The 15,617-nt window shown below is 35.5% G+C and overlaps 1 protein-coding gene across 2 annotated transcripts in view; it reads left to right on the plus strand.

Moving 5' to 3' along the window:
* Window positions 1-6,354, plus strand: part of LOC106668877 (N-acetylglucosamine-6-phosphate deacetylase) — a 16,443-nt gene extending 10,089 nt beyond the window's left edge. For both annotated transcript variants that reach the window (XM_024225451.1, XM_024225450.1), the window contains 3 exons: window positions 2,571-2,706; window positions 2,971-3,147; window positions 6,131-6,354. In XM_024225451.1, coding sequence (XP_024081219.1) covers window positions 2,571-2,706; window positions 2,971-3,147; window positions 6,131-6,318 — 501 coding nt within the window. In that variant the 3' untranslated portion in view covers window positions 6,319-6,354. The remainder of the gene's footprint in view (window positions 1-2,570; window positions 2,707-2,970; window positions 3,148-6,130) is intronic.
* Window positions 6,355-15,617: the final 9,263 nt, after the last annotated feature.

Consider the following 15,617-nt stretch of genomic DNA (forward strand, 5'->3'; position numbering starts at 1 on the left):
TATCAGGCCACAATATTATTTAATTTTTTTACTTTACCAGAAAAAAATACTCTTAAACCTTCATCAAATTAATTTGTGAAGAATTTTTTTTTAATTTTTACATTGCGTTTGAATAATGTTTTAATAATATTGGTTTTGTTTATTTTCCTTCCAACCAAAACTAATTTGTAACGAATGGTGCGTTGAAAAGTGGCTCACCTATTTTTTGGTACGAGACTAACAAAATAAAATGTGCTGAGTCATAACTAGACGCACCAACCTTGATTTTCCTATGGTGCACCGAAAATTGACTCACTTTCTTTTATTAACGTATTAATCAAAGGTAATAAGCCTCGAGTCAGATTTAAACGCACCCGCGTTGATTTTCCAATGGTGCACCAAAAATTGACTCACTTCCTTTTTTTAATGTTAAAATCAAAAGAAATAGGCATCGAATCAGATTTAAACGCACCCACGTTGATTTTCTAATGGTGCATCAAAAAATGACTCACCCTGTATATATGAAGTTTACAATTTGGCAATATATCTTACAAAACAAGAAAGACGTTCCTCATGGTTTAAAACTGTCTGAGGGAAAGATTTGATTTATTTTGAAAATTCCAGTTTGGGTTCAGAAAATTGCTGTCCACTGAAGATGCCCTTTATCACATACATATTTGAGAAAATAATAGGTTCAAAAATGAAAAATCTTTAAGTGGTAGATACCTTCGTCGATCTAAGACCTTTGATCGTGTCAACCATGACTTATTAATTAAGAAACTTGAATCTTTTGATGTACGTGGTGTTCGCCTGGATTGGTTTAGGTTATACCTTTCTGGATGCTATCAAAAAGTATTTATAAATGGCATTCTTCGTCCACAATTTCTTTTACTACAGGGATCCAACAGAGCTCAATTCTGGGGCCACTCTTATTTAACCCTATCTCTAAATATTAGGAGTATGGAATTCTGTTGGGCCGGCTCAGAAAGAATTTTGGGGTTGAATATTGATTCCTCCTTGACATGGGAAGCTCATATAAATAGCTATAAAATTAAACAGGGTTAGTTTTTTAATGTGGATGATTTCTACAAGCCGACACTTCATAAAGCTGTGTACACAAGAAATTTTAAATCACTGCTCTCCTATAGTCGTTTTTTTTTGGGGGGGGGGAATGGTATTGGTGCTATTAAGGTCTTTATAATAAAAAAAAATCACATGGGTGGTGTAGGAATAAGGCACTCTTGCCATCAGCTTGTTGTAAATAAAATAATAACACTAACCTGTCTACACATTTGTAGAATTACCATTTTTATTAATTAAAAAAAAAATCAAACTCTTTTCCCTACTAATTTGAAAATTCATTCCTATAATGCTTGCTGCAAGATCAGGTCATAATAATAGCAGAAGGTCTAATAAACGTGTTTCCCACATGGACTTACATTTTCAATGCTCTCCTTGCTAGTATCAAAATGATTAATGGTTTGTCCAGTTTTGAAAGGGCTTTGAAGATACATTTACAGGGAAAATCGTATTATGATGTAAATTAATTTTTCAGTTCTTCAAGACCATAATACCTTATTGTGATAATTTTGTTATTATTTTTGAAGTCTAATTGTATTAATTTATTTGTAACTCGACATGTCTACATACAATGTATAATACAACAATAAATGATTGTATTCTATTCTGAACACAAATGAATGTGACAAGGAAATAACTTCAATTTTCACACTCGCACTGCCATTGTGGGGTTTCAGACCCAGAAAATGATTTTATTGCTTGCGCTTTTTTTAATCTACTCTCCAATGTATCTTTATTAGGTCTATTTGTGAAAATTTTGAACAAAAATGTAATTATTATATTACAATTAATTAAGGATTTTAGTTGAGATAAAAAAGTCTCGATTCGGCTAGATACGCCGCTGCTCTACCACTTGAGCTATCGTGACCTCGATCCACCCGGACACCAACTTCCTATCTCAACCCCAACTTTTGAATTTTCCCTCCTTTTTGCCATTTTTCAAATGTCGTGTAATCGGATTGGATTCTCGGCGACAATGAAATGGCCACGGAGAGCTTTAGTGAAGTATACTTCATTTTAAATCATTAAATTCACTAATTTCGTGGTCCGCTTGACCAATTAATATATTACAATTAATTAAGGTTTTTAGTTGAGATAAAAAGTCATTGTCACGAGCGGGATTCGAACCCACGATCTTCGGCTAGATACGCCGCTGCTCTACCACTTGAGCTATCGTGACCTCGATCCACCCGGACACCAACTTCCTATCTCAACCCCAACTTTTGAATTTTCCCTCCTTTTTGCTTTTTATCTCAACTAAAAACCTTAATTAATTGTAATATATTAATTAGTCAAGCGGACCACGAAATTAGTGAATGTAATTATTATAGCTCTTTTATAGATTTAAAAAACCCTACCAAAAAAACATTGGTGTCTAAAAAGACCCACCTTTGTTTTTTATTATTCCTTTTTTTACCGATGGTGGTGCAAGTGTTAAAATATACTGTTAAAAATTAAGTTTTCAACCAGCTTCCTATTTTTAATACATCAAACATGTTTGTTTATTTTAGTTCCATCACAGAGATCCTGGTATTGTTGGTCTTCTAGGAATGGATTCTAAAAGCACAGTATATTATGGCGTCATTGCAGATGGCATTCATACACATCACTCAACACTAAGAATTGCATATAAATCACACCCTGAAGGTAGTTTAAAGTTAATTAAAGTTAAGTTCATAATTTGCATTCATTTCAAGAGATTATTATTTATTTTGAATCATCATCCATATATTACTCTTATTTTTATTTGGGATATAATGTCAGTTGAAAAAACGTCAGGATTTGAAATTACGCAACTGTTCAACTAACTTATAACAATGAATGGCCCCTTAATTTGATTATAGCTTTTAATAGTAATAGGCCTAATTCAAACAGTATCATTGCATAAAATCTTAAGAACTTAATTTTCAGGTGTCGTGCTCGTCACTGATGCCATTTCAGCAATGGGCCTCGGAGATGGAAATCATTATTTAGGGGAAAAAGTCATACAAATAAAAAACGGAAGGGCCTGCATAGCAGGGACCAGCACACTTTGTGGGAGTGTTGCGACAATGATCGACTGTATTTCTCATTTCATAAGAGCCATAAGTAAGTATAAGATGTAAATTGTAATTTTTTTTGCATAATTTTTTTCTTGTATTATCTTTTATTTCAACACAGAGAAAAAGGTTTAGGAGAAGTTCAGCAGTTGATAGATGGTTAGGGATAGTTTAAAATAAAAATAGATACCGTACCTTCATCGATATGATTCCAATACCAAAATAACCCACACATCATCTAATGCTCTCACTTACCAGTTACAAATGCTTTTCAATACCATAGTGAAGCCGATTTGGATTTACGGACTGGAAGTATGGGGTTCAGCCAAATACTCCAATATCCGTGACACCCAAACTGCCCAATCTATAATTCTCAGAAAAATCCTCGATGCTCCATTTTATGTGTCCAACGATACAACCCACATGATCTACTAAATATTCCTTTTTGCTCAAGATAATCCAACTCCTGTTACTGCACAATTCCCTCAAACCACCCTTGCTGACTGAAGACATGATGGCTGTGAGATCTCCTATCCTATTTACATATGGATTCCTTGTACAAAATATATAAATGTATTACAAGAAGTTACACATAAAAAGAGCTTTTTCTAACAATGTTCATATTTCACTATTAAATCATTACAATGCTTGTGCTATTTCCAATAATTTTCATATGGATAGAACATAAAGANACTTTTCAAGAGAAGCAGCGATTTTCTGATCGAAATGTAATTTTTTAGCTTTTTTAAATCTTTTAATTTTCTAGGCTTTTAAAAATCACCCAGAAACTATGAAATTTGAGCTAGATCAGAAAATTGCTACTTCTCTTGAAAAGTGGTATTTTTTCACATTTTGGTACAATTTTTTTAAAACCCCTATCATTGGAAAAGATTTATTTTTTCTTTTGTAGAGAAATAATAGACAGTTAACTAAAAGATTAAGAAATACTGTTCATGATAAGCAGTGATTTTCTTCTGTAGCTTGAATTCTTTGCTTTTGAGTGTTTCTAGCAAGCAATTGTCCAATACGACTGTGTAGTGTTGCTGTGTGAAAATTGCTTCTTTTGAAAAGTTGAATAGTTTTGCTTTTCACTGTATTTTTCTCCAAACCACTTCAGCATCTTGAAACAATTCTATTTTATTTTGTACTCAATTTATACCTCTGACCTAACCTAAGTAACCTAACACTATCCTCACCTTTGCCGATGATACTGTAATCCTTTTTTCTAATTGTCACAGCTTCCTGTAATCTCCAAAATAGACCAAATAAACAAACATAATATATACCCTAAACAAGAAAATGTTCCCAACAATATACCTCAACAATGTTCCCACCCCTGTTGCCAACAATGTGTGATACCTCTGACTCTACCTGGACAAATGACTGACATGGAACCCACATATACGACTATGCACACAGACTGTAGCACACAATTTTTCATTGAAAAACAACTACTTGACAGACAATCTACTCTCACTGATTTAGAAAAAAAAAATTGTTACATTGCCCTCCTGGCCCCTATTTCCAAAAGGCATTCCAACCTCAACGGAATTCAATTTCTTCAATCTAAAATCCTCAGAACAAAAGTCACTGTCCCTTTCTATTTCCAATCACACATCCATACCAACCTAAATGTTCCTCTTGTTACTCGACCAGCCCAAACCTGCTACAAAATGTTCCATTCCAAACTACCCCATCATCCGAACCCTTTCGTCAAAAATCTGTCATCCACCACATTACCTAACAGAAGACTGAAGGGTCAGCGGCCCGGCGCAACCTCACTACTTTACATCGATCTCCTAGGATGGAGTCCATCTCACGCAATGTATTGTCCATCTAACATAACAGCTACTGTCACTGGTTTGTTTTTGTTTACACTTCTATGCTACTGTTAATATTGTTTATATGTAAAAATTATATGTTTTACTTGTGTCAAAGAATGCAGTTGTAAAATAATAAAAACATTTTTATCTTGTAGTGCAATCTTTCTCTTTTGCTTGCTAGAAACACACAAAAGTTAAGAATTCGCGCTACACCAGAAAATCGCTGCTTCTCTAGAAAAATTAAATTGTTTAACTTTTTAGTACATTTTTTTCCAAACCACTTCATCTTGAAACAATTCTGTTTTATCTTGTAGAACAATAATAGACAAACATTCATAGAGAGAACAGCAAGGACCTAAAAAAAATCTCGATTTAAATCAGCTTCTCTTGAAAAGTTGCATTTTTTCACCTTTCAGTACAATTTTCTGCAAGCCATTTTATCATATTGAAACAATTCCTTTTTTAGAGCAATAATAGACAAACAATTGTAGCATGAATCTTTTTCAAAAACACCCCGAGCTGAGCAATATTTTTTATTTATTTAATCCATCTACATGACCTTTACTATCCAAAAATCCACTCGTCTTACAGTCTGTTTCAACAGAACACTAATTTTTGATATTGTGGGCAACCTGAGACTATAAATTGACATGAGACTAACATGAAATCCTCATACACTTCTGAAAAAATAGTGGAAACTAAATGTGACTACAAATTACCCTTAGATAATTTTTTTACTTATTTAACTTACACCGTTACTTATACTGTATGAGACCCTCTGGAAGTTTGGGGCTCAACAAAAAATCTAATTCCTGTAAAATCCAGTCCATTCAAACAAAAATGGTATGAAAAATATTAAACTCCTTTCTTTGTTTCAAACCCTGCTCTCCATTAAGACCTTAATATTCCATTTGCAATTGACATTACTAAATCCCGAAAACAAAAAATTCCATAAATATTTAAACCTTCATCCGAATCCTCTTGTCTAACAGATTTCTTGTCACAACATTTTAGGGCTGAGGTCAAGAGAACTTGAATCAATGTGAGGGAGTGTCACTGCTGGGTAACTTCTTATTTCACATTTTCATTGTGTCATGTTTTCAATTGCAAATTAAAATTGCAATTGTAAAAAATATAACAAATACAACTAAAAAGTATATTAACAATATACATCTTATTATAACTAATCTTGAATATATCTACTGCCAGGATGTCCACTTGTTGAAGCTTTGGAAGCCGCTTCTATGCATCCAGCTGCTGTCTTGGGATTAGAGACGAAAAAAGGGACTTTAAATTACGGAAGCGATGCAGACTTTGTGGTACTCGATGATTCCCTTTCCATCTTATCAACCTGGATCCGAGGCGAGTGCGTGTATTCTAAAAAAACTGAAAAATGATATAAATATACATTTTTGATATTTTTGTACTACTCATTTCAATCATAAAAAAATAGTCTGTTTAATTGTACTATTTGATTACCTTTCAGACCTATTTATTTAAGTAACAAAAAACGTTATTTAAAGTTAAAAAAACAAAACAATTATAAATTTAACAGTATGTATTTACTATGTTGACAAGGAAAACAAAAGAAATACAAGTGGAGAACAAACCTGAATTAAGGGAAGAATGAACACTTAAATCATATAAGCTGAGAAAAAATAGAATAGAATAGAAATTTCTTTATTATTTACAAAAATTTAGTATACACCAGTGAATCTTATTTACATCTAAAGAATATATGACATGATTTACAACCGTGTGTTGGAGCTCATTACAATATGTCATCAAACAACAATTTCCTATATATTTATGATTTCCTACACATAAGAGACTCAAAAGAAAAAATAACATTGAAAAATACTAATATGAATTATGAATAAAAAGATAAATAAAGCCAAACCTCCTGGAGAATATTATTAAATGGAAGCAGTACAATACAAATTAATTTATTTGTTGTGGCTTAATCTGACTTCCCATAAACAGTCTTACCTGTAGGTCAATGCTTGGCGGGTATATTGTATGAGAGGTCTGGTTTCTGTATCGTCCAATAATTTAATTAGGTTTTAGTTCGACTCTCTTGCCTAAAACTCCCTAGTTTATGAATCTCCCTCAAGATAGTGAATTCAACAATAAAATACATAATATTTCCACAGCATGTGAGTTGCAGAGTATAAACATCATGCTACCGCTCCGGAAGTGGTTCAGAGAGTTAAGTACAAGGCTTTGCATTTAATCAGCCAGCTAAGGTCCTTCGACGACAATTCCTCAAAATTACCTTTACCTAAATTAAACATATCTGTATTTAGGGAGAGCTGACCATAAATCAACTGACTAGATTTGGTCAATTCTAGACATCCACAACGGTGTTGGCTAGAGATCCTCAACAAGAGATTTGAGAAAAAACTAGGCCAACAGCCAATGTTTTCCCTAGGTGGAAGGTCTTTTTATTTATTTATTTATTTTTTTAAAATTCACTAGCCCAACTACAACATAGTTTTACATCAGTACATTTCGTACAAGCACATTTCACATTTTTAACTGGCTCAAATAACTGATTTCTGAAAGATTAAAAGACCACATTTTTCGCTTAGGAACACCACTGTAAGAACCAGGAAATGTTGGAGTTGATAGTCTCAGTGGCTGTGATATTGGTTAATCTTGATTCAGGCAGCAAGCAGATTTTTTGGATGTACTCAAAATGAAGTTGTAGAGTAAAAATAAAAACCACGCTGCGGAGGTTTCAAGATATAAAATATAATTTGGCAGTGAATTTTTCTATAATGCCATACTATTGAAACCGCCATACTTGTCACCCATAGTAAATGATGGAACGGCACACAGTGTTAAAGACTGCAAATTTTGGTTTGACTGGGATGACATACTGGTTGGCGCCAGGTCCTATTAAGGTCTAAGGAAGAGAAAAGGATCGCAAGTCGGGGAGAGAGTATAACACCTAAATATTTATATTTGTTGTCTACTTCAATCCGTTCCCCTTGTTAGAATTATTTAATCTGCCACTCATCCTGAATACTAATATTTTTGACTTTTTAAGGTTTACAGTCAGGTTCCATTGTTGACAGTAAGTTTCCAGTAATTGAATATTTCTTTTCAGGGTATACGTGCTCTCTGTAAGGTTTACAATATCATCTGCGTATAGTAAAATTTTTTTGGTGGTGCTTTGAATTTTTATAGCACGTTCCAAAACCTGGGGAAGGTCGTCTAAGAATAAATCAAACAATAAAGGACTTAGGGGGCAGCCCTGTCTGACACCTCATTCCACTTTAAAAACTTGAGACCGTCTAGTCTGACCTTTGACTCTTGATCCCGTGATTTAAAAAATTGATTTTTTCACTGGGGTTATTCAAGACACAGAAAAGGCCTTTGAAAAGGTATGGCACGATGATCTTAAGTACAAAATAAAGCCATTGCTCGCGGACACATACTTCAGGGTTGTAGCATGTTATGTAGAAGAACATTCAATGTGAAAAGTAGTACTGCATACTCTAAAAACCAGGATATAAAAGAGGGAGTTTTTTCCTGGATTGCTTAATTTTAAGAGAAGACCACTCCTGTCTACACTGTCAAAAGCTGACTTGAGGTCAATGAAAAAGCTGTACAGTTTTTGATTAAGCTTTGTCCATTTCAAATTAATTAAGTTAAACAGAGTATCCATCCTTAACATAAGAAGCTATGTGATTAACCAGGAGGCTAGAAAACATTTTTGATATGGCATCTAGACATGAAATTCTTCTATAATTCTCACAACATTGATATCGTAATGTTTAAAAACAGGGAATATAATCGCTTTTACGAAAGTTGAAGGAACAGCTCCTATGTTATAAATGTAATTATAAAAAAATAGAGCAGTACGGAGACACTCTGGGGGGGGCAAACTTGTAGAAATAATTTATGATTCAATAAGGAAGAGGGTGTTTTTTCTTTCGCGTAATATAATAGCGTCATTCCTGTTCGGATTTAGAAGACTTGAACTATTTGCATAGAGGGATGCTGTTACCACAAATATAACTTTTCTTTCTAAAATTGTTAATTGTTTTACAAAACTCATGGGAATATCTATTACAAAAAGTGGTGAACAGCGTAAGAACAGCTCTTGGCTTTGCACAGAGCTTTATACGGGAATTCGCCTTTAAATAAGCTATTCTGATAAATTGCAAGTGTTTTGTGGAAAGGGTTCAGCAATGCAAAAGAACTTTGCGTAGCGCGAAAGCATTCGCCATCGAACCACTCCTGTTTCTGATTATTTTTAATCATACATAGGAGGTCCATGGTTCTTTTAAATTATTTTTAAAGGATAAAACCATCTGGGCTATCTTGCCTTGATTCCTAATTGTAACAAATAAATTATTATTACTTAACTATAGTGGAAATAAAAGCCAAATTAATGGACCAAGACTAATTTTTGGGTTACTTTGTACCTTTTATTTGTACCTACCTTTTATACTGAGGTTGTTATTTTACTTGGCGTATCATATTCTTCGTTTCATCTGTGTTAAATTTTCGGGTATAGATGAAGGCTTTGGGGAACTGAAACAATTCATCTGGACATCTGGATTGATCATCGAGCAGGTCCGTCGTATTATTGTCTAATTTATGCAAATCTCTGAGATGCTTGTAAATGAATGGGGCAGTCCACAGAAACGTGCCTCACTGACAGTGGCTCGTCACAGATTGCCCACACCGGTGGAGAGCTCAGTGCCATTACGTATCCGTGTGCCCTATTCTGAGTCTGGTTAAGACCACTTCCTCACCCCGGTTGTTTCTCGCGGATGAGCTCCTCGTTCGTACGGTGTGTTTTATTCTCCTCAGTTTATTGTCGTTGGTGTTTTCCCATTCGTTCTGTCATTTCATTCATATAGCACGTTTCACAACCAAGGAAAAATCATTTGGAGGAACTTCCTGATAGGGGACGCATTTGCTCGTAGCCAGTTTTGATTTGAAGTAAGTTACGGGTTGTAGACCTATGTGCACTGCATCCGAATTCTAATTTTGATCGGTTCTATAGAGGAGCATGCTTGTTCTGTCGGCACCCCAAGCCGTACAGTTAACAGTGCGACTAAGATTCAATGAAAAGTAGCAGGATTTTTTAATTTTCATTATGTGTTCCTTCCAATTATAATTTTTTTAAAATATAAAAGGAGTTGAAAAACGGGATATTTACGTTATTTAATGTTAGAGCTGGCATTATCGGATTATCGGGGGGGGGGATCTTTTGCGGAAAAGGATTGCAGCTGATTTTGAACTTTAAAACCGTTATTATGGAGCCAGACTTATTTTGTTTAAGCATTCTGAATTTGCTCTTGCGATATATTTATATTCTTTCCACGACTCATAATGACTACGCATGTAACATGGTGCGGCCTGGCAAGTCATCTAATTTGAGGATATGATTAATGGACAAGAAAAATAAAGTGGAACTTAACACACATCCTCGGGGAACACCATTATCCTGCGTGTATTCATCTGCAGTGTGTTTCCACAGCGCACTCGAAATGTACTGTTGTTCAGAAGATTCGTAACAAATTTCAAAACGAATCCATTAATTCCGAGACCGACCAATGTCTCTATGATCAAACGTTTCCAAGCTTAATCAAACGCGTTCTGAATGTCAACGAAGGCGGCTAATAAATTTTTTGTTTATTTTTGAAGGATTGTATGATAAAGGTGTTATTCTTCCCGAATCGAGTAAGTTTTGTAATTCCTGCCGTCCGCCCTTTCTCACCCATTGTAATAATTTATTATTCAATTTTGTGAGCACCCATCAGTTTAACAATTTTTTTTTATCCCAAAGTGATATTTTTTTTAAATTCCCTATTGGCGGCATAGATCAAGGCAGCACTAGATCAAACAATCGGTAGCGGACAGACTCCACGTTAGGGACTATTTTACCGTTCGGGTTACCATTTGTGTGTGTACATATTTTAAGTACGTGAAGGTGACCAGTTTCAACTTCTCAGCATTTATGATTTTATTTTCCACTGTTTACACCACTAGAAGATTATTAAGGTATGGTGAAGTTTTTCACGGGGGACAGCTGGTGAATTTCTTGGGCCAATGCGTAGGACTGCAACATCACCTGCAAGTTGGGCTATAACTAAACGATCCGATTTAGGGAAATCCGATGAGTACATAAGATACAAAAATGGGCCTAGGAATGTTTCCTTGTGGAACTCCCTCTTTTATATCCTGGTTTTTAGAGTATGCAGTACTACTTTTCACATTGAATGTTCTTCTACATAACATGCTACAAACCTGAAGTATGTGTCCGCGAGCAATGGCTTTATTTTGTACTTAAGATCATCGTGCCATACCTTTTCAAAGGCCTTTTCTGTGTCTCGAATAACCCCAGACAGATTTGTTTATTCTCAAAACCATCAAGAATATTGTCGATACTATAGTGCAATTGCTGTGGACAAGAATACTGAGGGCTGAAGCCAAACTGAGTTTCTGGAATATAAAATATGTACGATTTAGTCTAATAAATAAATAAACTGTGAGGAAGATGCGATAAAGGCGCTATGGTGAAAGTCATGCAGCAGGTTGGGGAAAAACTTGTTCTGTTTTGTGCGGTCAGTTCATGCGGACGAAATCGTGCAACTTGTGGAATATAAATAAGCCAGCTGTTGAAAAACGTTTTATGTGTGCAAATAAACTGGTAAAAATTGCATTTAGGAATGTTAATCAAAAGTTTTTTTTTTTTTCTGGAGCATTGTTTGTTGGAGATTGTTTATAGTTACGGACATCGATGAAAACGTATTTGTTGTCCTAGAAGAATAGATATGTCTAACTTTTCAACTGTTAGCTCTTCGTGTGAAGTGTTTTATTTTATTTTATTTATTTATTTTTTAATAATAATGAATTGCTGCGGAAAGAACTGTGGATCGGCATAAGGCGATGAGATCCCGGATTCTACGGGAGCGATGCGATCGGTTTAGAAATGGGCCCGTCGAAATTGAAGATATTGGACAGTGGCCACAAGCGAAGGGCCAAGGGCGATGGCGGAGAGGCCTCAGGACCCTAATGCTTAATGGTAATTAGGACGGGATAGGGAGTGGGCTTTGAGCCTCCCCCGACCGGAAACGCTGTGCCCCGACCCTCACTATTCCCTTTCTGGATTCTCTCTCTCTCTCTCTCTCTCTTTTTCTGTCGCATCGCTAAAACAGCAGCCGCGCCCATCCCACCGACAGCTGCAACACGGACACTATCTGCCACCGTTGAACCGTTTGAGACCACTCGGGGGTCCGGAAAAGTCCCGAAAGCGGATCTACCATCCTAGCTTCGCCATTTCTCATATTTAACTCTCTAAAAATTTTGGAAAGATCAGCAATCTATAAAAATACACAGATAAATTTCATATTTTCATAAAAACATCACAAACATGAGAGATTTGCTAAAAACTTATTACCAACTCTGTTTTGTGACGTTCATGTAGGATTTTCCGATAAAAATCGTAATGAACCAGCAAGTCTGGATTGTATACTGTGGTTTGATGTTGCATCATAATCTTTATTGAAGACCTTTACTTACATCTTTACTTTAGTTGTCAGATCTTCAAAATTGAAGAAAGTAGTAAAGATGTACTGCATATTCTCCTGAGATTTCTCCATGGAGTTTCTGAGGTGATGAACCTACAGTTTGGTCGTTTCATTTTAATCTGGTATGCTTTTGATAGGTTCATTTATGATTTTTCTATATAGAGCAGAAAATCTTGACTGTATAATGGGGTTTGTGGTTATATCATGGTTTTTACTGAAGACCGGTATATACGAGGGAATATCTGTCTTCATAGTACTAGATACCTTTTAAATTTATTCATATAAAATAGACCATAACCAGACGAAAAAGGGGAAATGACCCGTGAATAAGGCCAATGTGAAATTGGATGATTATACTTATTGAAGACAGAAAGTTGGATTTTAGACTTGATGTAATGTTCAGTGAAAAGTCAAACAGTGTAGTCAGAGCTGAATGGTTTTTTATGAGAAACTTTGGTAAATTCAGGCCGCTGTTCACTGAAAAACACGTCATCAGGTGTCAAATTTGATTTGCTATCTTCAAGATATGTTCAACTTCAAGTTGGCCGTATTTGCCAGTTGTTTGTACAGTCAATTTTGTGGTTAGAATGGTCCACATAAATGATAGGTTTTGGTGGTTAGGTTTATTATACCTTAATGACCTTAATGAGTTGTCAACGTCAATAAAAGTTGTCCCTCGAATCTATTCTTTAATGCATGATCAGAAAAGTCTGGTCAATGGTTTATAGTGATCAAACACGGCATATGTCCAAGACAGCTCATTTAATAATAGCAGGTGCATTGTGATCATCTTCAAACTCGTCATCAGTTCTGCGATTTGGCGATATTCAAGGTTTGTTCCACAATATGAAATCACGTGTTACTCCAGTCGAATTTGTAGAATGATCGCTATAAAGGATACTTTTTGACAGTGCAACGTCCCTCGATGTACAGCCTTTTCATGTTCCCATTGTGATAAATGCACGTACACGCAACTTAATCAGAAAAGTCTGGTCTGTGGTTGGATAAGAGAGAGCAAACACGGCATATGCTCAAGACAAGTGTCGACCTGAAGTGTGTACTTGGTTCGTTTAATAATAACAGGTTTAACGCTTAATTGAATATTTGTGAATCACGGTCAACACTTATGAGATTTCTCAATGAGGTCTGTGGTGTGATGAACCTACATGTATGTTCATGTGGTGTTCGGAAACGACCCAAACTACAGTGAGTTCTGTTAAAATAGGAGTGTCTCGGGTGATTTTTGAATAAAAAACATGATGATGAATTTAGGCAGCTGTATACTGAAAAACGCAAAATTTAAACTTTAAAAGATATTCTCTTGTCGTTTCTCCAGAATAATAAATTAGCTTAAAGCTCTCATGTTTGTGAGGTTCATTTATACTTTTCTGATATACACCGCAATAAAGCAGAAAGTCTGTACTGTATAATGTGGATTGTAGTTACGTCATGGTCTACACCTTTAAAAATTGAAGACAGTTGTACAGCCATTGCCATCTTGAAGATTGGAAGTAAAATTTGAGACCTGATGAGAGTTGTTCAGTGATCGCAACGTACCAGTTATAAAACGAGTCATCTACTCTTTTCGAGCCGACATTTTTCTTTACCATATAGTATGTTGTATGTTTATTCACCCACTGACCTCACGTTTCTGATTATGCATCGGAGGTAAGTATATTCAGGGACATCCTCCAATTAAATCCACACAGATAGAGAGAGACAGAGATAGAGATAGATAGAGCGATATATATATATATATATATATATAGAGAGAGAGAGAGAGAGAGAGAGAGGGAGGGAGAGAGAGGAAAAGTATAATGTATACTGAATGAAGACAAATTATCTCATATTATAGGCTTTACGATGCATTAAAGATAAGTTAGAAATCTTGCAATAATCCTGATAAAAATACACAAATAGAGAATCAGTTGCAGTCTGGGTAAATGGGGCAAAAAGCCGTTTGGTCAAAGGTGGCTGTTTCAGTTTTTGTTCAATTAATTATATTAACCCTTGTCCGACGCTCTTATAATTCTATCACCGCCTGGTCTACTTTAATGAAACTTTCCATAGACCAAATTACCCTCTAATATAGATGTAAAACACTTTTCCAAATATAATAATTAGTGTCCCTTGAACGTTCTACTCGGGATTATTCCTTTAAACTCAACAAAGACTCGCCCCTTTTTCTTTTAATAGCTTAATGAGCTTGTCGTTTCTCACTCCTTGCCAAATTGCACATCTAACATTTAGCCGCTTCATCATTTCAACCGACATTATTTAATGAATGAAAGAGGGGGAGGATTTTTTTTATCAGCACCCGCTATAAATTGTTTCACTTAATGTGCATGAAGTAAACACTTAATGTATTTGAGGGTGTAATTACGACGTCCTGGCCCCTTAAGAACTTCATTCGATGTATATCCACGAATCACGCAAAATAATTGGTACAAAAAAACATAATCATAAACGAAAACGTTTTCTTTTCAAGTGATAACATTATTAATGTTCGTCTGTCACTCCAGTGGGCAGTGGACAAGACACCTTCCTGAATATGTTTGTCTCTCTGCAGTGCTCGACAGTTTTATTGTTGCATGACTTATTCTTCATAATTCCAATCATGACATTCTAAATCTTGTTGATAATTAATGAAATCAAAATTTCTGAAGTCCTTAAATGTAAGGTTGTAAGGTGTAAAATGTGGAACTTAAATGAAAATTTGATCTGTATTACGTTATTATTTGATAAAAAAGAAACAAGAAGTTGACCATTCTACATTAAACATATCATCCAGAATGAAGAGAGCTAACCATATGTGACATGTCGCTGTTATGATGCGCAGAGAAAAATGGAACGAGATAGAGATTTGATTCATTGATAAAGTTCTTAAGATAGTTACTAACAAAGGAAGGAGGAAGGAAGGATAGATAGTAGAGCGAGATTGAGAGTGAGAGGGTGAGAGGGAGAGATGGAGAGAGGGTGAGAGAGAGCGAGAGAGGGCTAGAGGGAGGGAGAGAGGGAGAGAAGGAGAGAGAGAGAGAGGGAGAGAGCGAGAGAGGGCTAGAGGGAGGGAGAGAGGGAGAGAGCGAGAGAGAGAGNGAGAGAGAGAGAGAGAGAGAGAGAGAGAGAGAGAGAGAGAGAGAGAG

This window comes from Cimex lectularius, unplaced genomic scaffold, assembly GCF_000648675.2.
Source record: "Cimex lectularius strain Harlan isolate CLEC.00 unplaced genomic scaffold, Clec_2.1 scaffold29, whole genome shotgun sequence".
Classification (NCBI taxonomy): domain Eukaryota; kingdom Metazoa; phylum Arthropoda; class Insecta; order Hemiptera; family Cimicidae; genus Cimex; species Cimex lectularius.